Below are 25,210 nucleotides of genomic sequence, written 5' to 3' on the forward strand. Positions count from 1 at the left end.
TTTAAATGACCCCATGCATAAATCAGAAGAGTCTGAAGATGGCTAGGAGCTGCATCCTGATTTTTACCTTACAACACACTGAAAAATGATCTGGGATGCTAAAAAGGTGGTTATTTCTGGCAGCCTATATCAATTTCCTATTCACACAGCAACTGGTGGCAACTAAAAATAATCCTGGTTTAGTACCAGCTAAAAATCTGGTCACATTTGGCACACGAACAGCATGTACAAATAAAATTTAAGATCCCCTGCTCTGCTATTTCATTCAAGCCCACTCATCAAGCTTAGTTTGCTGCCATTTGAAAGCTATTGAAAAGCCATTAACTGGCAGGACTGTGAGAGCCGCAGTGCAGCAGCACACCTCAGTGCTGGAAGAATGTGGCTGCAAGTGCACACCAATTAAATCTTTCTATTCCTGGGGATGTGGGATTAGGAGCGGTGTCAATCAATTCTGCTACAATAGCACGTGCAGTAGTCATAGTTCAAGACGCACAGAGGTTTATCAGAACTCCAGCGGTCGGGAGAGGATGACTTGGAAGCCTCTGCAAGATCCTGGCACAGAAGCAACATTAAATAATGTATTCTGAGGTATACTGGATACCTGAGGAAGGGCTCTAAATAATGCATTTTCTGGGCATGACAGTTATAGCAGAAGAGAATGCCGAAACCTGTAGCAAGACTACAGCCTAAGATGAAAGAATGTCTCATTACCATTTTATCAAATGCTGTAAGTAACAAAATGGTTATTTTGATTTTAAAACTGTCTTTTTCTTTTCTGAGGTGTGTCTTTTCAATGCATATTCAAAAAGTCGAAGGCAGAAGCTGCATGATGTCAACGTGGTAGTCGGGGAGTTGTTACTTTGCATGTGAATATGCAGGCAGAGCTCAGTGCCGCTTTTTCTCCTCTGTTCAGAGGCAACTTCATTGTGTGTGTGATTAAAGCTCTCATTCAGAAGTTCATACCGATCAGCTTTTAGAACTTTTGTTTAAATTCATCACCGAGGAAAATAACATGCAAAAAGAAGAAACATGTCATTCATAGCCTTATGCTAAAGATGCTTATAGGGACAACCTTGGACATAGCTCTTATAATTCACAAGGGTAATAAAATTGAGAACAGCTTTATAATTAAGAACACATCTCATCGTTTCTTGTAGATCAAACACTTATGCCCCCTCCTTATCAGAATATTTAGCTATTCGGCGTGACAGACTTAAAAAATAACCATGAACTTTTAACCTTGAATCGTGCAAGCTGCCTCTTTAAAGACTGAAATTAGGATCTATGCTAAATGTATTGATTCAATGCAGAGCAAATTCCTTAGCATTTTTTTTTTTTATCAAGGGTGCTTATCTTCCTAACTGCACATTTTTCAAGCTTCTTGGGTTTGCATTTTAAAGCATCCAGTGTCCGAGTGGCAATAGCTGGGTTTACATCAGATAAATGAATTATTGTTTAGACACTTCTTTTGGACAGCCAGTAGTAGGTTGTTAGCCATGGATATGTTTTTACTACAGGACTTGGGAAACTTCAGACTTCTAGTGATTATGTCATTTTTTACATGACAAATACCAGATTGCTGTAAAAGGTTTTCTTTACAGATTATGGTCATTGATGACTTGAGCATACCAAAGACATTTATGAAACTATTCTGAAACCGTGTTGCAATTAAGAAATTAATAATGTGGTTCTTTGATATATTAATATGAAATAAGGTGCCCTGAAAGTGTTTTAGTAATTCAAAGAAAAATTATTTATGGGGATTTCTTCTTGCCTGTATTCAAGGGGACTTTTAACGCTGTTGGGAGTTACAAGCCTGAATTCCCTGTTCATGCAGAGAAGCATAGATTAGCTTTACTGCATAGTTTTTAAGGTGCATTCTAAGAATAAGGCTTTGAGCTTGTCACAAGATTTGATAAATGCAAATGAGAAATTTGCGGTATAATAACTATCTTGAAGATGTCAGAAAAGTATTGTTTGGTCTTTATTCACTTTGGAATGACTTTCTTAAACTGTAGCAAATGTATATGGGTGGATGTGTGTTCAATAGCATATTAAATATATAACTCTGCAAGGTTCCTTCACTGAAAAGAGATGAGGGTGACCATGAGGTTCTCCCTTTAAAAGGAAGCACGTGACGACTGCTTGCAATGTTCTTTGCATTGGTTAGAGGACAGGGATGAAGGACTAAAACACAGCAGAGCAAAGGGTGAATGTACAGTCTTCGTTCTGGCATTATTATTTGTTTCCTCTTTTCCAAATCTGGACTTTTGTAATTAGTGATTTCTCACTAAATCAGGCCATTTTACCTCATAGCACTGTCCGTCCCAACAGTGTGCTTTAGAGGACAAGGGGTGCTGGCTGGAGCTTGCCAAAGGGGCTTTTTACTGCCTGTGCTTCCATCTCCATCTGTAATTAGTGAAGGAGAAACACTTCCTCTGTCACTTTCCCCCGAGCGTGTCAATTTGACTTAACATGCCAATACAGTTGCTGATGTTTGTATTTGGCAGACAGGTGGGATTAAATATGGACCAGGGCTGCATGCTGGGTGGCAGCACCAGCGTGGGTCTGAGATCTGCCGAGAGCAGCCAAATCTCACAGGGGTTGGGGATGTGCCTCTTCACAGCCTGCTCCTTTTTTTTTTTTTTTTTTTAAATCCATTTCACTGGTGATTTCTGCATCAGAAGGAAAAGACCTTGAACCAGAGGAAGTGTTTGCAGAGCACTTTCTCTTGGCCTACTTTGGGAAGAGGGGAAATATCTCTAAGATATAAATTAATAGCATTTTAAAGCTCGTGTTTTGTGAACTGTATTGCTGTTGCCCAGCTTTTGGATGTGTCAGCACTTTGTTTATTTAATCTCTACAGAGATTAAGTGTGGAGCTTTGAGCTGAGAAGGTCTATAGCTATTTTCCTGTGGCATTAGTACAATTTTGCCAATATTCTTGCTTTTCTTCAGTGTACTGCTCCCACTAGGAGGCTGTGTAAATGAGATATACTGTCACCATCTTGTCACAGGATCTTTCAGATTGGAAAGATCTAACCTTGGGAAGTCTCCAGTCCACCCTCCTGCTCTAAGCAGGGGCAGCTGCGTGGAGAGACCAGATTGTCTGGGGCCATGCCCAGTGAGGTCTTTCATCCCAGTAATACTCTGGAATAATGCCTACTGCAGCCGTCCTGTTGTCCTCAGCTGGCACCTGCAGCATTTAAAACATAAGCTGTAGGCGTGCCGGCTAGTTTGAGCAGCTCATGTCGGCACTACTAGTGCCCATTGCCTTTTTGCAGCCAAGTGTCGTTGCTGCTGAGTGCTGTCCCTGCCTGTGCGAGTAGCTTCTCCTTGGCAATCAGCTGGCATAAACTGTTTAGAAGAGAGAACAGTGGCACATAGGAGAGTACCACATGTTATCTGCCAGCTGCTGGGCACCATTTTATCTCAATGATTTGTGTGACAGGCTGTACAAATGAATGTAATTTTGCAAATTAGGCAGCACCTTGCTGCTATCTTCTCTCCCTTGTATATCCAGTTACAACGTAAATGTCAGCATTTACATGTTATGGCTGTGGTTTCCCACCTGTGCTCTGGACTTCCTCTGAGGGATCTGCAAAGGTAACTAAGTCAGGAGGCTTAAATTCGTTACTCGAAAGTCTGATTTCTCCACTGCAAGTACTGTAGAGGTGCATGAATGCAAACAGAATTAAAACCTTGCTAAGGAGTTATAGTCATGCCAGCTGAAAATCTGAGCCAAATGAATTTATCCAAATATTAGGATCATCAAATCTGAACATCAGAATCTACTTCCATTCTTTCTGGATTTTCTGTGTTTCCTATTCATTTATCTCCTTTGTATGAATTATGAAACCCTAAATTGTGCCTTATTACAGACCAATACTTAACAGAGATCTGAGACGGCAATACTAATTAGGTGTTTACTGGTGAATTAATTTAGGATTTGAAAGAAGATACAGAAGAAATATAATACTTCTGTCCAACATCTAGCCCTCACCACCTTCTGCATCTAAATACATTGCAAGGATTGTCCATGAAGAAAATTATTTAGAGTAGAAGATGCACTAAAAGATCTGGCCTTTAAATTTTACTGTATATCCTCTTTGGACATCTTGTAGTCTGTACTGGTTTATTCTTCTTTTTCCTGCCTCCTAATCATAGTATTTTGAAAATACATATACCACAAGACTATTTCCTTATATTAAAAAACTATAATCAGTCTTGACTTCAGCCTGCAATGCCGGAGACCCAAAGCTAGCAGTAATGTGCTTACAGATGTCATATTGAATATTTTTCACACTAATTCAGAGTATTTAGTAACAAAATTATGGTAGTATTTATAAATGAAAGAAGAGCAAATTCTGTGAGTTATGATTTTAATTTTAATTTTATTTAATTTAACCCATTTTTGAAATGCTTGCCATTTCAATGCATTTTCAATAAAATTATTAACCTCTAGAACTCTCAATATAGTTGGATGAGTGTTTCACCCATGGTGGTGTTTGTCCCTTTTCACCAGGATTATGGGGCAGATGATATTAGCATGTTCCGGGATGCTTCAGGACAAAGATAAGTATCATCCCAAGCTCTCGTTTAGCACTTTAAATTCAGTCTATGCGCTTTCGCCAAGGATTTCTGCCACTCTCACATCACCCATAGACTTTTGAGACTTCAGACGTGTCACAGTGATAGCTCTATCTGAACTTCAGGTCGTTTGGAAAAGGTTGGGGGAAGGTGTGATACGATCCATTAGTTTTAGTTTACAGAGACTGGGGACTTGAACTTGATTCTCCTGTGGATGAGGAGGCAATAATACTGTGGGTGGAACACGTGATACCTTCGTGTCAGCTTTCCTGCTGCGGGACAGCCTGTGAGAAATTAATCTACGTTTGAATAGAAGGAGTTCCTGTAGCTTAGACTGAATAAGGACTAGATGACCTTTAAAGGACCCTTCCAACCCAACACATTCTATGATTCTGCAACGAGGAACCTGATCAGAGATCTTGGAGCCCCCTATTTAGTCTGTGATACAGGGACCCTTTGTCTCTATGGCAGCATGTGCAGGATGTGGAATGACCCAAGTAACAGTGACACATATGTGTTCTGTCACACTGTATAGTTAGTGATGTGTGTGATATTTTAATCTAAGAAGTTAAGAATGCAGAATGCAGAAGTCTGCTTATCTGTTGGGTAGACACTGGGGATGGACATCAGCAAGGCTTGCACAGAGAAGCAGCTGAAGGAGGGAGTCTTGTGGTGCCAGGATGGCCCTGTCTTGGCTAAAGAATGTGGACAGACAGAGATTAATGACTTCAAAACCATCATGAAGGCAGATAAATTTCTTCAGGACAGAATTCTGAAGGCCACAGTGCCCAGAGTGAAACTTTCTGCTTTCTTATCCCTAATATGCCTATCGAAGTTGACACCTCTGACTGTACTAATGAGCCGAGAGAAGTACATGCTGAACATACATGACTGTAGTCTCTGGCTTGCCACTCAAATGTCACCCCAGGGAGGGGAGATAAATAAGATTAGAATATAGGGAATATGGAGGGAGTATGTCGCTATGGAGAGAACAAACCCAGAAGAGGTAGTTGATGGGTTGTGCTCCTTCTTCAGCCAAGACAGGGAAGTCTTCTTGGTAAGAGCTGTGCTTTCATCTTTTGGTGAGAAATACCCAGGGTATCATTTTGCTAACGTTACTATAATATGTTAGCACTATTGCATTGAGTGAATTTATCAATGGCAATTCAGCTGTATTTATTGCTTTAATAAATTATCTATTATTTTCTACCTTGCAAATTGTCTAAGTGCAGGTCCTTAATGGTGCTCTGAAACAGGCAAGTGCTTAGCTCAGGTATGTGTCTCCCGCAGCCACATACCTTTCACGTAGTAATGTCAGAGAACTAGAAAAGTCTTCAGAGTGTTTTCTTTTTCCCATGAGCAGGATTTGTTCTGTTCCAGGGCTGGGCAGGAGGTGGTATTCATTTATTTACTCCATTTTTAGGTGTCCCAGAGAATTTTTATGTCTTAGATATGCCCTCTGTCACCCATGAGCAGCTCAAGGCACAAAACAGTTGTGCAGGTGGTAGGAAGGAGAGCTGTAAATGGAAGAAGAATGTCTGTACCTGTCCTTATTCAACAGCCATCCCTTTAGTTTAGGTTGATATTTCATCATGGCATTGGCTAACTCTCGTGTTGTGGTTTATTTCTGCAATAAGGCAGCTAAGTACAGAATAGCTGCAGGGAAAACTTCCTTTTCCTTGTACATGCTTATGATACTGTGACCTGGGGCATAAGGTTAAGATTAACACTGAAATGAGAAGCCTTGTGTGACTGAGAGACCCTGCCTGCTGAAAATGATGCTTGGAGGAAGAGGCAGGAGTTGTCTTCCCCAGGAGTCCGGAAAGCGCAAGAGAAGCAGCTATGTGTGATGAGCCAGTGCTTGGGAGTTTTTAGATCCTGTGAAGAAGCAATTCTGGTAGAATAAAGAGATTTTCATGAAGGGTATTTTTGTGAGAGACTTATACTGTGAAATACAGAGAAGGAATGCTAATACAATACACAGTATTTCTTACTCCATTTTGACAGGCTGAGTCTGATGTATATACAATGCAGATTTTTTTTTTTTAAATTTAGTCAGTGTGGTAGTTCAGATGTCATGAAGGATATCTGAAAAATCGGGTAAAACCACTTTTTAATTCTGCAGTCAAGAAGAAATGTGTTTTATAAACCTTGATACAAGTAGAGCCACAGCTAGAAGATTTTTATATCATTATCGTGTCCATGTTTCTCACACTATAATTATAGAATAGGAGCAGACCAACAGGAAAAAAAGGAAAATACATGCATTGTATAGATTCTCGTATTCCTCTACCAGCCTATGCTACTAACTTTATTTATTTATTTTAATCCTGCAGTTCCTAGGTTCATGTAACAAAGACAGAAACATTATTTTTTTTATATGAACTAATTTTCCACCTTGCCTGAATATCAAAAAGTTAGAAATCATGAGAAGAGGTAAAAAGAACCTTTAATTTAGTATCTGTATTTAGACATAGGAAGTTATATTTAGAAAAATATATTTTGGGATGGCAGTAGCCCAATTACCTTTGCATTTTTGTAATACTTGTCATCTAATAATTTGTCAAGTTCTGAATAAATTAAACTTTCCTAACAGTAACAACTGACAACTTTCCTAACAGTAACAACTGCATAGAACAGCATTTGGAAATTATATTAAAGTGAAGATTTATAATAAATTGATGTTTGCAAAAATACATTTTGAAATATCAGCAAGAGGAGCAATATTAACTTGGGCATTTGAAGGCTACAGGATTTCTCTCTTTGTATTCAACAAAGAATAAGTTCTATTTATAGTATTTTTTGGAAATTACAGTAATCCTCAAAATAATTTTTACATCATAATTTTGTTTCCCACTCTAAAAAAATTTGTCATGGGAGAGAAGCATCAGCATTTTCTGTGGAAATCTTTACTGTGAACTTAAAAGAAAACAATAAAGAAATCTCTTATATTTTTGATATTTAGAGTGTTTTTTTCCTTCTGATATAGTGATTCTGCTGACAGCAAAGAAATCTAGCCACCCTGAAAATAAGATGAAAGACGATTGTAAAAGTCAAAGTGCCATATTTGCGTACCATATTGGCACAGCATGCATGAAGCTGCAGAATTCTGATACTATGTTTTGGAGGAGACTACTCCAAGAACAGAGAACAGCAAAACCCCCTCAAACCTCTCCATTTCCACACGTGAAATTGTAATGATATATCTACTTTTCTTCACAGAGTTTGTGAAAGTTTTGAGGTGGAGAAATTTATTTTCATTCCTGAAGTAACTTCTTCCTCCAAACAATCACAATTCATTTTCTGTCTCATTTCAGAAAAATGAGTATACTGCATCATGGTAAATTTTGCACAACTAGGACGTCTTAAAACCAAAGAGAAAATATTTGTGGATAATGACGTTAACACCTGCATCAAAATTGCCACAGCATAAACATGGTTATTTTAAAGCAAGTACAATTTTAAGTTGAAGTAGTTCTATTTTGTTATTAAACAAACAGAAATCAATTAAGTCCATAGAATTTTAGTTTGACTAGGAACAAGTAGAGTTGCCCTAATACAAATCTTTTATTATATCATAAGGAAACACCACCAATTCTTAAAAAAAGAATGTTTGATTGCTTATCAAAAGGTGTATTTTCCATTTATTTGCTTTCAAGCAACTGCCTTCAGTGCAAACAACAGCCAAATGAGGCCTGCTGAAAGAAATGTTCAAATTCTACTGTTTTGACTACTGGACATACCTTCAGATACAACAGATTACACGGGCCAGTCTGTTGTAACCTGAGGAAACACGTGTGTGCGTAGTATCAACAAATCTGTTTTTCTTGTCAGTGCCATTCTTTTAAGCTGGAAAAAGCCCCTGTCCTTGACAAGTTCCCCCCATCTGTAGCATGCTTCAGAGAGCTGGAATGTCGTCCTTTTTAATCTCTCTTTGACCAGTAAGAACGGGAACTGGCAAGGAGTGTGGACAGGAGGGCACAGTGCAGAGGTAGAAAAGCATTTAGTCATTTATTACTAGGATTTTACCCAACTAGAATATAGGTGTACCTGTAGGATTTCCACTTGGAAGTGCGCTTTACTCTCTTTTATTTCATAGTTGATTATAAACCAGAAAATGTTATTCTTGGGAAGAAGGAAAAAGTGGAGTCTAATATCTTTGGCTGTAAATCCTGTTATAAATGTATTTCTATGCAGTGCAACTTTTCAGAAGAGATCGAAGGGATATTTAGAGCATATAGACAGGCAGTAGACCTGGGCCATACCACCTCGGGCTGATGGAGTCCTGCTGTGATCCCATTTGGTGCAAATCCTGTTATGAAATGTGACACATAAAATATATATGGGACTTTGTAAAGACATGTCCAGAAAATAGAGCAATTTATTAAGGTCGTACTTTGAAAGCTGATTGATGGCTTTGAAATGCCATCCTTTTACTATACAAGGAATTCAGGCTTCCTCCCGTAAAAGTTTTGTGAATGTTGACATCTAAGCTAAGGAGAAGAAAGGAGGGAGAGAGGCATGTACAAATTACCCCTTTTTTCAGTCTGTACAAAAAGTGGTATTGTTGTCTTTAGTAGCTTATTGCAGGAGGCTCTAAAAAAAGTGTGAAAATAATGTATCGCTTACTCAGCACTCAGTTTATGTGAAACGAGAATTTTTATATTCAGATTGCAGTTCAAATCAATACTTTGCGAAGTTTCATGTAGACTAGGAGTCTGTCCATTGACACTGCTTTCTTCAGCTTGTCAGATGAGATGAAGCTGTTCAGTTTCTTCCTCTTTGTCTTCTCTTCTTCCTCTTCTTCAGACAAATGATCAACCAGATTTCCCCATTTTAACTTCATGCAGAGGTGATACTGCTATGCGAGTTCACAAGCATGGTAGTGATTCTCTGTTCTTCTTTCTATATGCCCATACAGCTGTGCTATATGTGACCACAAGTATAATGCGAGAGGGTAGATGTGGAAAGTGACCTTAATAGATTATTGTAAACTCTGTTGTCAGGATGGCTGCTTAGCCTGCTTCCATTTTTGCATATCCATGAAGATCCAGCTCAGACTAGCAACTGTCCTTGCTACTTTAACCTCATCTCAGGCTTACTTAGCACATACCCAATAACTATGCCCCCAGCACAAAGAAGGGAAGTCTTTCAAATGTCAATGGCTTAGCTCTGCACGCCAGAAATTCTCTTAGGTTGCTTCTCCACTTTCCTGGAGAGTTATCTTTATAGAACTTTGCAGGGCCAACCAGAGGTGCCAGAGCTGAGGGAGCTGCCCCAAGTGCAGAAACGCTGGACTGCTGTGCCCACATTGGTGCTTTTGTCTGGCTGTCCACTCAGTACAGCAAACAAGGAATGTTGCAGTCTTACCTGTTAATCTCATCCATGTGTGTGTTTTTTTATCTTGGTACTCTGCCTAAAGTTACACTATATTAAATATATTTTATGGTTCCAAATTCCCTTCCTTTTTATGCTATATAACCTTTATTTTTCCATTTCGCCCTTCAAATTTCTGTTAACTTGTCTCTTCTTAGTCACTGCTTAGCTAAGCTATGCATATTTAATTCTTTTCATCTTTCCTTATAAATCAGTCCCTCAGGCCCCAGAACCATTTGTGGTAGTTTCTTTTGAACTGCCTCAATTTGACTGTCTAGAATTGAATGCAATATTCCAGATAAGTTGCCTTTCTGCAGAAAGCAGGAGGGCCTGTTTCCAATCCTTTTGCTATTTGAAAACTGAGATGGCAGTCCCTTGATGTACCCTGAACAGTGACCAAAGGCCTACATACTAGCTCTGCTGCAGAATTTGTTAGCCCCACTGTACTGTAAACTAGTTTTCCATCTGCTTTTACTTTACAGTAATCTCTGTAAATGGTTATCCTGTGTGTAGAACCACAGTCCACTTGGCACAGGTTTTCCTTTCTTGTGTGCTTGCCAGTCCTTATGGTTAGGGCTATGCACCACTGTTTCCCTTTTGGCTTTTTCCTATTTGTGATGTATGATACTAAATATTCTCTTTGTCTTGATCAACATATAGCTGGGTTTTAAAAATTTTTTTCTTTTTCTAAATTTGCTGCATGCAGGCTTTTGGAAATTTTGACTTATGTGTTTTTCTCCTGTGTTTTCGGTAATTCTCATATGCTGTATGCCTCCTGATCCGTGCTGTATTTTCAGTCTAAGCAGTAATATCTGAGAATGTCTGTGATGAAAGAGCTGCCCTAGGTTTTGAAACAATCTGATTTTTTTTTCTCTGTTCAGACATTAATTTACAATAAAACAGTTGTTTGTCTCTGATGCTGTTCAGCTTCAACCTTTGAAGCGTAGCAACTGTAATTTTTGTCTTCCTCTCACTGGGCACCTAGGTGTTAATTCATCCTTACAAGGGTCAGCAACAATCTTAGTGTTTTTCATCTCTTACTATGATCTGAGTGCCCTTGGTCCGTGTAACAATCCCTTTTGATTATAGTGTGATGGCAGGAAGAATTTTCCTGTCCGTGTCCATGTCCTCCCCTCCTCTCTTGCCTATATCTGAAAGTGTGGACTGGAGATGAATGTGTTATTACATCTCCATTTACTGTACTATAAAGAAATAATTCTATCTTCACAGCTTAGCTGCAGCTTTGTAAGTTTTGTATTGCCGCCAAATAAAGACAGTGAGGTCTGTGCAAGGCCTAAAAGGAGAATTTTTTTCTAGAGGGCTTCTCATCTCTTCCTTCTTATCTTTTTTACTGTCATTTGGCATTTGGCTCTCACTGTGCTTTCTGATTTGGAGCTTCATGAGTTTTGCTTGCTGTTGGTGTGATTTATGGCAGTTTGGATTATTAAAATATGACCAAATATGCTGATATTTTTTTCTGAAAAGCTTTGCGAGTGACAAGCCTTATTAAGTGATTTATGATAATCTAACAAATATGCATTGCTTGCTTCTGGAAATCCCAAATAATGAGTGACACAAATTCGTAGATCCAAAAGCGAACAAAATATTTTGAGAGTTATTTCAAACAGCTAATTTACTTTTTATATAACCTGTCTATATATAGATATATCTGAAAAAATACATTAGTATAGTCAGTTTGAATCGGATGACTGTTGCCTTCTGATTACTTTAAACTCTCTTTTCAGATCCCTGTATAGGGACTTACAATATTTCCCTTTTTTTTAAAAAAAAAAAAAAACAGCTGGTTTTGGAATTATATTGTTAATCTTCAGGAAACATAAGCATACTTTGCTTTGATTTTCCTAAGGAAAAAAAGTCTGTGTGATTATGTTACTTCTCTGTGTGTTTGCATCTTCCCATAGTTTTTCTTCTCATAATAATTTCCAAACCCATTACCTAGCTTCCAGAAAATATTTCAGAACCAGGTTAATTATGACACAATTTATTCAAACAAGTGAGCAGTGTTTGGTGCTATGTTGCCTAGGAATATTGTACAACTATTTCATAGTGATTAGAAATGATAATGTTGTTTTTCTGCCACATAGGTATCAGGTTTAGCTTAATAACCATTGAATCTCTTGTGGCAGAAGATACCAAGTAACTGCAAGTACGTTGCAAGGAAATTTAAACCTACTGCAAGAAAGTTCCTTCTTCCTTGGGTGAAATGCATTGCCATGCAGAATCGCCCTTTGCACCACTATACCTTGCTGCAAGCAGAAAGGAAAATAGGATGGGTAGACAGCATTTATAGGAAAAGTTTCAAAAGGTCTGTCTACACTTTGTAAAAAGGAGAGAAAGGCATTAGACCTCAGATGGCCTACAGGATTGTTGTTTAGCTTGCTGACTCGGTTTTTAAGAGTTCCAACTAGCCCTCTCTACGGCAAAGGCTACTGATGGTATCTAGAGACCTCTCCCAATAGAAAGGACAGATGAAACACCCCCAGATAATGTGCTCTGTGCCCTGTCAAATCTTTCATCTATTTCAGAAGGCTTTGTAACCTCAAATACTGTTTCATGCCTACACATATTCTCCTACTACTTACTAGAATGCGTTTAAACACCTTTGTTTTTATTTTGTAAAATTGCTTTTATCACAGTGCATGTCCCACTTTAGACCCTGTGAAATTTAGAAAGAAAGATTATTTTATCTTTCAACACAGCAGCACAGCATAATAAGCACTGAACGATCCAGACCATGTGCTTATGTGGTCTAGATGGGTTTCATTTGTTCTGCATGAACCTTCACCATGTGAACATGAGCGAGACCAGCTGCTCAAAAGCATTCCTTAAAGTCCAGAAGAGCAGTAGGTGATGTTTCAGCCTATTGTCTGGACAGTCATTACTTGCAAATGCTACAATATATCCTTGAATCAATCTTGAGGATAGATTTTCATCACCTGAAAGCTCAATTATCTGGACTGTTATATGAGATGAATGGGTTCCTGTGTTTTACTCATCTCTGAGAGTACGCAGTCTTTTCAGCTGGAAACTCCAGTGCTCCAGAGCAGACAATGGTGGTTTTGTTTGTTTTACAAAAGGTTCTGGTGTTTGCAGGGAAACAGTACTTGAGCATATGCTGTGGTTTGCAGGAATTCAGACTGCACCTTTGTCTCATTCTCCACAGGAGTATAGAAGGATGACAACAGTCATCAGAGAGGATATGGAAACAGCAGCTTTACCAAAATAAACAGTATGAGCTCAAGCAGATCCTGTCTGTTCATTTTGCTTATATTCATGTAGTTTCTGAATGTGATCCACAGATGAGTACTGCTGCTCTGGGGTATACACAGTTCCTCTCAGATCATTCAGACTTGTGAGGTCCCTGTGTTTCAATACAGATAAAAGAAAATAATAATGATTTTTGATTATTTTTTTACTTCTAAAAAATGGGAAGAACTCTTCGCGTATGTATTTGAAACCCGTGTGTTATCACTTTGAAAGCCAATGCATGGTCAGGCAGTTTGCCTGCATTTATTGAGTAGGCTGGCACATAGTTAATGACTTTTGCCTATAACATAAAATATCCATATGTTACAGGCTGCTACATGACAAAAACCACAGATGACAATCCAGAGGCCTCTGTTATATTTGTTGTTATTCAGTCTCTTTTCTATCACAACAAAGGCAACAAACTGGTTGATTCCTTGGTTTAAAAATAATGTTTTTAGAGAATGCTGCTGGAACTTCACTGAATTGCTGGTAGATAGGTAGATAGATAGATAGATAGATAGACAGATAGATAGATAAATAAAAGAGTCTATTAGAAAGCCTGCAGAGCTGATTAATAATGTCTGATAAGTAAGTTTTCCTTGGTATCAAGATGGAAATTGATTGCATTTCTTGTTTACCAATCTAGTCACGTTGAAAGGCTCTTGGAGAGCAGCATACAGGAGTAGGGTTTTATAAGAGGGTGGTTGCTTGAATGTGCTCAGGATTGCTCTTCAGCAAAGACAGCGTTGGGTGTTAAGCCGAAAATGAGGAAGCTTTGTGTGTCTTGTCATTTAAGAGCTCTAACTTTGTAATTACGCATCCAAATGAAGCTCTGTGGAGCCAAGAACAGGAGAAGCACATCAGCTCCTTTACCTCAATGTAATTTATTCTGAGAAGACTTGACATTAAGTTCTTTACAAGGTAAATAGTTTACATTTATACTGCAATCTCATGATTATATGCTTGTGGGATGGGGAGGGGAACCAAGGTAAAAAAAAAAGAGGAATAAGCCCATTGCTACAGTGAGCAGAACACTGCTGGCCTCATGAAAATGTTTTAGCTCTTCAGATCAGCCTGAGTGGTTACGGGCACAGCACTTCAGTTACAGCTTAACAAACGTAATGGAGAGGCTGTTCAAATGGAAGTACTTTTCCCAGGGCTGAACGAAGGATTTCCAAATCCAGGTATTTTGATACTGACCTTAACATTACAATCTGAGATGGATTTAAACTAATCTAGCCCCTTCTGTAGGTAGGAAGTACTTCTGAACTAGCAGATACATAATAACTTTTGATTTCTGAAGAGGACACCTCTAAAAAAAATGAGTTAATCTGTAGTTCAGACACCATAACTTCAGTTAGGCTATTGTATTTGTATCACTAATTTCAGTTCAGCTGCATAAATACTAACAAATTATTTTTTCTAGTTTAATATAATAAATTTAAACAACATGCATTTTTGGTAGGAGAAAATCATAATGTATAGTAAAGCTACTATGTATAACAGGAAAGTGCATTACCGAAAGGGTTAGAGCTCTATTTTCTGGTCTGATTTCTGTTATCAAACATGAGGTCCAAATTAATGCATCTTTTTGAACTGGATGAAGCTGCTTTGATTTACGCCATCTGGGTATCTGGGTCTTTGAGTGCCAAGACACTTGCTGCTCACTGCATGCTTTTCCTACATATTTTTGTTAGTACTGTGAATACGTTTAGCTGGCCAGCTTTAAGTGTCATGTAATAGTACAGTATTTATTTAAAAAATGTGCTTTTTTGTTATTTAGTGAATACTAATCTATTTAGCAGTTCACTGAAGCTGTTGAAATTTTCAGATATTTTACCCTTCTGAAATTCAGGACAATTTCTGGTATTTAAACTGGAATGTTGGTGTTTAACTGTAGTTATGAAGAAAGGGATGATATAATCTCTTTGGCAAGAAAAGACCAAGATTGGAGCGGAAGTGTCAGAGAACCCAAGCTACATACAGTGTATGATTCAGAGGGTTTTTTTACTTTTTTTCCTTTAATGAGATTATTTAGGTTGGATTGATAGGCCAAGGTCAAATGCATGGGGTTTAACAAGGCCAAGTGATGGTTCCTGCACTTATGTCACAACAACCCCCAGCAGTTCTACAGTCCTGGGGGAGGAGTGGCTGGAGAGCTGCCGGGCAGAGAGGGACCTGGGGATGTTGATGGACAGCCGGCTGAGCATGAGCCAGCAGTGTGCCCAGGTGGCCAGAGGTCAATAGCACCCTGCCCTGTATCAGGAATAGTGTGGCCAGCAGGACTAGGTAAGGGCTTATCCCCCTGCACTCAGTGCTGGTGAAGCTGCACCTTGAGTACTGGGTTCAGTTTTGGGCACTGCAGAATAAGAAACACATTGAGGTGCTGGAATGGGTCCACAGAAGGGCAGTGAAGCTGGTGAGGGGTCTGGAGAGCATGTCTTATGAGATGTGGCTGAGGAACCTGGGATTATTTAGTTTGGAAAAGAGGAGGCTGAGGGGAGACCTCATCATTCTTTACAACTACTTGAAAGGAGGTTGTAGTGAAGTAGGTGTTGGCTTCTTCTCCTGAGTAAAAAGGGATAGGATGAGAGGATATGGGCTCAGGTTGCACCAGGGGAGGTTTAGATTGGATATTAAAAAAAAATCTTTACTGAAAGAGTAGTTAAGCATTGGGATTCTCAAGAATGTGGTGGAGTCACCATCCCTGGAGGTGTAGTTGTGGCATTTCAGGATGTGGTTCAGTGGTAATGGTGGTTGGACTTCTTGATAATTTTGCAGGTCTTGTCCAACCTTAATGATTCTATGATTCTAGGCAGCAGTCTTAAGTAGATACATTCTCAAATTTTGTCATTTTTCCAAGTAATTTAACCCTTCTACATTTTGTTCTTATGCTATAAAGATCACAATCCTTCAAACACCCAGAAACTTAATTGTTCATTGCTTAAAGTATCATCAAAATCAATGTGAATGTTTATAGAAATAAAGCTAAGCATGTGTCTTAGCTTGCAAATTTGTAGTTTTAAACATTATGCACCTTCATTCTGTGTCACCTTGTTTAAGATGCTTGCTTCATTAAGCAATGTCAACAGTTTGGCTCTCTGTGTGCCTTTTTTAACATACCATACTTTGCAAAACACACTATTCCCAGTGTCCAGGAGTACTTACTTCTTTGAATTACAACAGCACATATTTATGTCCTATGAAAGTCAAAACACAGCATGTATGAGCACAGTGACAGACTTTTTTGTAGTACCTGTGTGAACATGTATGTAGGCCTTCGCGTTATGTTCTGGAAATGCCTCCTGGCGTGTGGTCCAGATTAGACTGGAACGTAATCATCCCCAGACAATGTGGATTACCATCTGAAGTGCATTTTTTTTAGGATGACTAGAGTCTCAATTTAAATGCCAGAGCAACTCACTAAAATTAGTGACATAAAGCCATAAGAAACAGAAATATAAAGGAAAGCCGTATCAGTATAGTTTCTGAAAAGAGATATGGCAAAAATGTTCTTGCATACCATAAAGTTGCTCATATCAGCTGCAGGAGATGGAAGAAGATGCCTGTAGCAATCACATTCTTTGTCTTCTGTTTATTTCCCATCACTCTCTTCATATTGTTTAGGAGATGGTGCTTGCAGTGCCACAAAATATTCCTTCTCTCACCTTCACAGTGGGAACTGGTGCCAATTCAAAGCAAGCAGTTCCTCTGTACTCAGAAATCTCTTGTTTGTACAGACAGGATTGTTACAATGCACTTGGCACCCTGGCCTAGTCTAAGAAAATTACAATTTTATGAACAGGTTTTTTTCTAGCAGTGATTTTTTTCTTTCTAGTGGTTGTGTGGACCCTGTCAGTGAAGCAGCTCTACACTAGCAAGTATCCTTTAAACATTTTTTTTTCTTGTTAGTCACTGTGGTATTGACTTCCTTTGTCCTGTGCTAGTTAATAATCAATGTACTATAATAAAAGGATCTCTGAGTTTGGTATTTCATTGCTTCCTAAAGGTTTTTTTTTATTGTGTACTCATACAGAAGATGTTGACCTTAAAAACAGATACATACCAACAATCCTGTTTATTCTAGTTGTTTCAGTCCAGGGCATCTCATTAAATAAATAATACTCTGGCAAATTTTTCAGTGTTTTGATTGAGATGCTAATGAGTTATCCAGTGCAATATACCATGGCAGTCACAGTGACCTTATCGAATTACTCTGCATAACTGTAATTTGTCATACACTGAAGCACAGACCACATGAAATACTCTTCAAATATGATATTTTATGTAATGAGATATAAAATCTTGTGCAAATTGATTCAGAAGGCAACCTTTCTCCCTACCCACAAACCTTTTCTCATATTATCACACTGCCTCCTGACTAACATACTCAAAACCAGCTCCAGTTTAGATCATGTTTTCCATATATCTTGTGCTATTTTAATGGATCCCAGACAAGGTTCTTCTACCAGTTCGGTGTGACCATTTGTGCTGTTTTTCTCATACAGGGAAAAGAATGGTCAAACCTGCTGCACATATTACTCTTTAGGAGCCTGTAATAGCTTCACTTTTGAGCCTGGTTGTCAGGCTCTAAACAGCAACAGTTTGCATCCACCTAGGAAAGTGGATTTTAGCAGCTGGTTTTTTTCCTGCTGGCTTTCTTTATAGCTGAAGCTATTGCAATGCTCAGTTGGGACAGAATGCTTGGTATACTTTGAAAGGCAGAGCTTAACCCTGAGGACTGGGCTGAAACTTTTGTTAGTTCAACAGAGAAAGTGCATATATTCATGCCTGAGACAGACTAACCCTGTGCATTGGTACCAGGCTGGGAGGTGATTGACTTGAGCTTGCAGCCCTGCTGAAGAGGATGCAGGGGTTACAGTGGACACAAAGTTGAATGGAAACCAGCCCTACATGCTCGTTGTAAATAAGGAAAACCACATAATGGGCTATGTCAGGAGGAGTGTGGCCAGAAGACTGAGGAAAAGTCATTGTCCACCTCTACTTGGGACTAATATAGAATCATAGAATCATAGAATGGCATAAGCTGGAAGGGACCTTATAGATCATCTAGTCCAACCTCACTGTTTTGGGCAAGGACACCACCTCTCGACTAGACCAGGCAGCATATGGGGACTGAGCGGGAATCAAACCGGCGACCTCGGTGTTGGTCCTTATTGTCAGCACCGCGCTCAAACTACTGAGCTAACCAGCCCCCTAAATGAAGCTGCGCCTGCAAGTACATGTGTAGTCTTGGTCCCCCCAGTGTAAGATGGATATTGAGAAAGTGCACTGAGGGCGACAGAACGCTGCCATGGTAATTACAGAAAGGACAAAGCTGAACTTTTCTCAACAGGGAGAATAGTAGCAAGGGATAATGGCCACCAAAAAAACCCAGTGTATTCTTGATAAAAGGCAGCGTGGCACTGGAACCGGCTACCCAAAGAACCCAGAGAATCCATTGATAAGAGCTGTCATGGTTCAGAGCTGACTGCCCAGGCTGACGACACTGAACTTGCTCACTCCTCCCTTCATCCCCATCTCCACAGGAATGTGGAGGGAGAAAATTCAACCAAAAAAGCTTAAGGATTGAAATTAAGGACAGAGAGGGTAATAATCAATCATTTAAGATGATGAATAAAAAACAGAGAGAGACCTGGGGACAAAACTGGTTTAATTTACCACTACCATTCATAGAAGCAGGATTGCTTCGGGTGTGTCCTCTGCTGGTGCTCGATCTCTCTCCCCTCTCACATGGAGCTCTGCATGTACCGCTGCATCCTGGACATTCTTGCTGCCGTTGATCCTCCCAGCTAGCAGGCAGTCATCTTTCTGCCATCTCAGCCACCACAGGGCTCCAGGGAAAGGTTCTGCTCTGGCAGCCTTCTCCTTCTCCTCCAGGATCCTGCTCTCCCTCTTTCTCCTCAAGACCACGTTCCTTTATTATCTTCTCAACTCCCCCTCCTCCAACAGGAAAAAAATTCCCCAATGCAAAGACAGGACAGAACAAGATGAAAAGAAAACAGAAAATGCAGAAAACAACGGGATCACCTCTTAAATACCTTGATCACAGAGGCACTGATTGGCCTGGCCCTGGCCAAACTTATGTTCAATTCCTACCTGGGAGTGTGGGGGGCTCTCAAAGTTTCACATGAGTCTTCCCACACAGCTCTTCCCCTGCTTGCCAAAAACCCCACCAGACTCAAACCCATGACACAGAGGTTTTCAAAACTCTGCTAGGCAAGACATGGTTACCTGGTCTAATACTGGTAATTAGACCCTTGCTCAAAAAGGCACTAAGTAATCCCCAGAATTTCCCTTTCCAGCCAAACATGTTCTACAATTTCCTTCAAAAACGTGTCTGTAACCCAGCTCTCTTGAGGCAATAACCAGAAAGCTCTGCCTCTTGTGCCACCAGCAATTCCCCATGCTCAGTAGGCCACCACAGTCAGAGTAGAGATCTGCTTGATTCTAAAACTGGGACTGAACATTGCAAGTCTTAAAGATGACTTAACCTAATGAGGCTGCTGACCTGCAGCGGTTATATCCACAGTTAGATATTGTTCTCATCTGGGATGTATCAGGCTCCAGATGTGCTGAGAGAAAAATCCTATCTACAGCTCATTACTTCTCAGCTGAGATCAGTGCCCAAGTGGATTAAGAGTCCTCTTCTCAATCTGCCTGAATTGCTTAACTCTGGCCACACACTGGAAACCGCTACATGAGGCCAGTTCTGGCAGTCAAGCACTGTTCTTCATGGAGCAAATAGACAGGCACTCACGTAGGCTCAAAGTCATCCCAGTGGAGAGGCAGAGGACACTAAGCTAGCCATGTCCTTCCTAAAACTGGAATCTGGCTGTATGAGCTCATCTTTGCGCTGCTTTATTTGATCAGGACATTACCTCTTGGTTGTCCAGATAAGTTGCAGAAGCCCCCTCCCTGGAAGTGCAACCCGGTCTAGTGGCAGGTGTCCCTGCCCATGGCAGGGAGGTTGGAACTAGATGACCTTTAATGTCCCTTCCCACCCAAATCATTCTATGATTCTGTGACTCTATGATTAATTTGTTAGATTTCTCACCCTGGTGGAACAGGGCACTGTGACAGCAGCAGTGTCCTAAAGCTTACACCAGTCCCAATTGTGATGTGGCAGTGAACATCATCAATTGCTCCTAAGAGCAGAGGTTTCACATATGCTAAGCTGAGGAAAAGCAAAGACACCTTTAAAGTCTGTTGTCAGCAAACAATCCTGATTTATAAGTGAGACTAGAACAGCAGCAGCGTTTCTCACCCTCAGGTGAGTTTTCTGCATATAGGCAGAAACTTCCTTTACCCCGTGGAGCCCAAGTATGTGGCTGCTCCTTTCTCCATTTGTAAAAGAGGGAGAAGGAACGGAACAGAGCAGAGGTAGAACTCTTGTGCAGCTGGCCTCTTAGCTGCATTGTCAGACATGGTTTAACACAGCACACTGGTGTTCCCGCTGAGGCTGTGAGCTTGGCTACCAGGCATTACACCCACATTTAGAGGTGTTAGGATATAAGCTTAGAGTTAGGATATAAGCTTGGAGCTTACAAGCCAAAATTACTTTGTAGGCTTAAGGCACAAGTACTGAAATATTTTACACAAAGTAGAAGAATTTTTATAGGGAAGATACAAAGTTTATTCATTCCCCTGGCCTATTGTGACAGAAAGGAGATGCAGTCACAGACTAACTATGGCCGAGGATGGTCTGAATGTAGAGCTTCTATTTGATTGAATGTTCTGAACACTGGGACTGAAATGGAAAGAAGTTTTATCTTCTGCAGCTTTACAGAGCTACCCTTTCATTTCCTTGTCTTTTCTGACATGTGCTCAGAAGTGAAACATAACATTTAAAGTCAAATGGAAAATTTTGTTTTATACAGAAGGAGTTGCTGGCTTTTGACATGCAAAAAGAAAGGGTTTGTGTTTTGGCTTAATGTAAGCCAATTCTTCTTTCCAGTATTTTAGTTTGCCAATTCATTTTCTTTTAACTAGAAGGGCATGCTAAGAAAAAAACAGAAATTATAGGGAGGGAGAGGATAGCCTGTGTTAAAAGAAGCTGACTGAACTTGACCTTAGGATTGTTTTCTGTGTCTGCTTCTGTCGAGGAGTTTCTCAACAAGACACTCTGGGCACTTTTTGCACAAATATATACTCCTCAGTTTTGGGAATTCTGGTTTGAGACTTTGGGTTCTAATTCATAGCAAGTACCTATCTAACAGAATATACAATAGAACACAATATATCATTTATAATATGAGATAATATAATATAACAAATAAATATATAATGTAATAGGTATAATTTATATAGTGATTGGCATGCAGACCTAGGACTATTACTTTAATTGTATTTTATTATGGTATTGTGATATGTAATAGTTTATAGCGTAATTTGCCTTTAAACCAAAACAAAAAAATTCAAGGAAATAGAACTCTTGAAATGGACATCCAAAATTAATGATTTAAAAAGAAAGCCATTGTCTTTCGGTTCTTCAGTAGAGAATGTAGATAAGAATGCCCCTTTACCCTTTGTCTTAAAAATGAAAATAGATATTTGTGAAACATTTATGTGTTATGGTGATGTGAACTTTACAAAAGCTTGTCAGGAAATTATTAATTATGTCTTCAAAGCAGGATTTGAATAGTATTCAGTAGATTAGACATATGTCAAGCAACAAGAAGAAAACAAAGTGGTCATTTAGTCAGCACAACTCAGCTAGTGCTATGATTACAGTAGGAGTCCTTTGATGATGTAATTGCAGATTTAGCAAAATTGGTAGACAAAAGCAGACCTAATTAAAGTTGCACGGTAATGCTTAATTTTGGTATTTCTTAACTGCCCAAGGTGACTTGAGTTTACATTCCCTTTGAGAGTTCTTTCTTCAAACTAAGGAGAGGAAGCTCTCATCTGGGCTGCTGACAGTCCTTAGAAATTACAAAATTGGGCAACTAGGTCCCATAGGAAGAAAATTTAAGTATGTATACAAAGTAGAACATAGGAATCAGAAGCAATTGAGTGGTTTCCAGCCAGCACATCAAAAACTTGTAGGGTAGCTTAGTGAGTACATCACTGATGGATGTGGATTCATATCCAAGGACTCAGGCAATCCACTAGTCTCCTTTAGTAATAGAACTACTTCCTGAAAAACAACAGCAGCAGATAATCTCTTAGAGTCTTCACTCTCAGTGGGAAGGAGAAATATTGGAAAAGAACATCTCTGTTATTGCAATGTCAGTAAAAATACCAGATTTAACTGTAACAACAAAACAGGAATCTGACTTACAGGTAATGCTGTGAATGTTAGGATGAGCAGAATCAAAGACGCATCTGTGATTGGTTTCCATACGAAGACTTCAGTATCTGACAGTTTTGTTAGAAGATTCCATTTGGATGGCTCTATACAATGCAAAAAAAAAAAAAAGTCATATGCATAATTAGGCATCTGAATTGATGTTGATGTTTTTAATAGATAGTTGCCTGAGTACCCACTGCATGCTAATGAACTCATTATAATCATGTTATGATGATTTTTCTTCTCACTGAATAACAGGAATTTGCTAACCTAAAGCAAGATGAAAATGAATAAAAAAGAAATACGAGCATCAGACTGGCATTTCTCTGTGTAATAGTCTCTTGTTTGTAAGCAAATGTGAGCCACTTGAGTTATATGAAATTATTTAGATATTTTGTCCATCTCACATTTGAACTTTCAGACCTCCTCCTATTCACATTTGTTTATGTGAACTGAATTAGCTTTTAAAAAATGAGTCAGTGATTTAATGGAATTGGTTATGTGTTGTTTCCAAAAAGTAAATGATAGTGATATATGCTCTATATAGTCAGCATTGTTTGAGTAGGAGGAGCCCACATGGTAGACTTACACATGGCTAGGAAGGACAAAAAAACTAGGGGGAGGTTTTATGGTGCACTTAGAAACACACTGTTGCATGATCTAAATGTGTTTGTCTTTGATTTCTTGCAGGCTGTTTTCAGCTATGTAATGTTTTTCGGTCCCATGAGATGGAAATTGAGCAGTGCTTGCTGGAGTCCCTCCCTCTTGGCCAGAGGCAGCGGCTGGTGAAGCGGATGCGCTGTGACCAAATAAAGGCGTATTATGAACGAGAAAAAGCTTTCCAGAAACGGGAGGGTTATGTGAAAAAACTGAAGCATGGAAAAAATCATCGAGTTCGTTTTAACCTTGCTGATATGATACAGGATGCAATCATACGTCATGATGATAAAGAAGGTACTTAGTAATTTTTAACTACCTTTTGCTTTTTGTATAGCTAAAAGTCTTAGAGGAAAAGCTCTCATGTTGGGCTTACCTATCTTCAGGAGAAATGCAATTTTGCATGATAGTAATCATAAAGTGACTCCAGAATGTACAGGTATGTACTGCATACAACATATTATATAGATAGTTACTGAAATGAATCAGGCATGGAGAATAAATCTTCAGAAACGTAATGAATTTATTCTGGGGTTAAAGCTATGTATAACCTAATATATGTCAAACCAGGTGCTGACCCATAGACACAACAGGTAGTGGGTCATCTTTTTGGTTGTGAGACAATGTTTATGACCTTTTGAAATATGTAACTCCATTTTAGAAGTTCTGTTTTTGGTTTTCTGGAGTTGTTTGAATCCCTGATGCAGCTGATAGAAACTTGGGGAATTTTGTAATTCTTGAAAGTAGACTAAACCTTTCAGTAAGTGTCTCATGAATTTTAGAAGTCCTCAGGAATCCCCATAATGTTGTGTGGGAGAGATTTAAAAAATAACTGATGCAATGTTTTTAGCAGCCCCTTTGCAAACAAATTCTATGGCAGCCTTTGTAATCCCATTAACACAAGACTACATGAATAAGAGAGGCTCTGAAATAGGATCACATCATGCAAGTTTTCCCTAATTTTTATCGATTCGATTAGATGTGGCCTTTTTACTCCAGAATCTTCATTTTAATGGGCAATTGCTCTATCATTGCTTATCACTGAGGTACAGTCCTACACGTTCAGATCTACACAGGAAATGAATCGAAGAGCTCTTTGCTTCAAATGACTGTCCAGGGCATCATTTATAACTAAGTTACAAATAAAATTAGTAATCTAATGTGTAAAAGTGCAGGGATTATAAGTGAAGATCATCTTCCTCCATGTTCCCATAGCTTCCAGCTAAAAAACTAAACAGAATACAAGATATGTGTTTTAGGATTATGTAAAAGTCAGATACTTGAGGCTATTTTTGACATTTATCCTGAACAAATGTAGCTTGCTCATTGGAGTGGTGATAGGGCATCAGGAGTCCTTTGTGTTACCCATGCTTGGCCTTGAGCTGCACCTGAATCAGAACAGAAAGTTCAGCAATTGCTGAAACTGAATAGCATGAGCATAAAGGGAAGATAAATCAGAAGAAAGTAGGGTGGGGGAAAAACGAGGATGCTGTCCTGTGCTTGAAACAGAAAAAATAGGTCTCCAGAAGGAAGGAGCTCACGTAGCATACAGTAGTACTCAGCAGTACTAACAACACTATCCTAATTTTGATGCCTGTGGTCTTTTGCCTGGACTATGAAAAAATGTGATTGTTGTCTTTAAGCACCTTGTGCACCTGTAAGTGCCGATCTGTTTTGATTTTAGTCAAATGTTCCCAAAGCCTATTTACTGTGAAGTGAATAATGGTATACTAAGAATTGTTATCATATGAGCCAACAAAAACAATTTTATTTTTTTAAATCAAAACACAAAGACATAAAAGCTGCTCTCATACTATTCTTGCTGAGTGGAACATCCAGACATGACTCTTATGTGAATGTATCTACATGAGGATTTCAGTTTAAATTAGACATATACTTAAATTAGACATATATATATTTTGAACACATATATTTAATAGATTTTTATATATATTTTATTTATCCATATATTTTTTTATATATATATCTATTTACTGTGTTTAGT

The 25,210-nt window shown here is 39.0% G+C and overlaps 1 protein-coding gene across 1 annotated transcript; it reads left to right on the forward strand.

Annotated features, from left to right (window-relative positions):
* Positions 1-463: 463 nt before the first annotated feature.
* On the forward strand, positions 464-23,502 carry LOC104278527 (unconventional myosin-XVI-like; the record flags this gene model as incomplete). Its single annotated transcript, XM_009875532.1, has 2 exons — positions 464-727; positions 23,239-23,502. Coding segments are annotated over exons 1-2 (292 nt in total), but the record flags the coding sequence as incomplete, so codon positions are not given.
* Between the last annotated feature and the right edge of the window lie 1,708 nt (positions 23,503-25,210).

This window comes from Apaloderma vittatum, unplaced genomic scaffold (genome assembly GCF_000703405.1).
Source record: "Apaloderma vittatum isolate BGI_N311 unplaced genomic scaffold, ASM70340v1 scaffold10468, whole genome shotgun sequence".
Lineage (NCBI taxonomy): Eukaryota > Metazoa > Chordata > Aves > Trogoniformes > Trogonidae > Apaloderma > Apaloderma vittatum.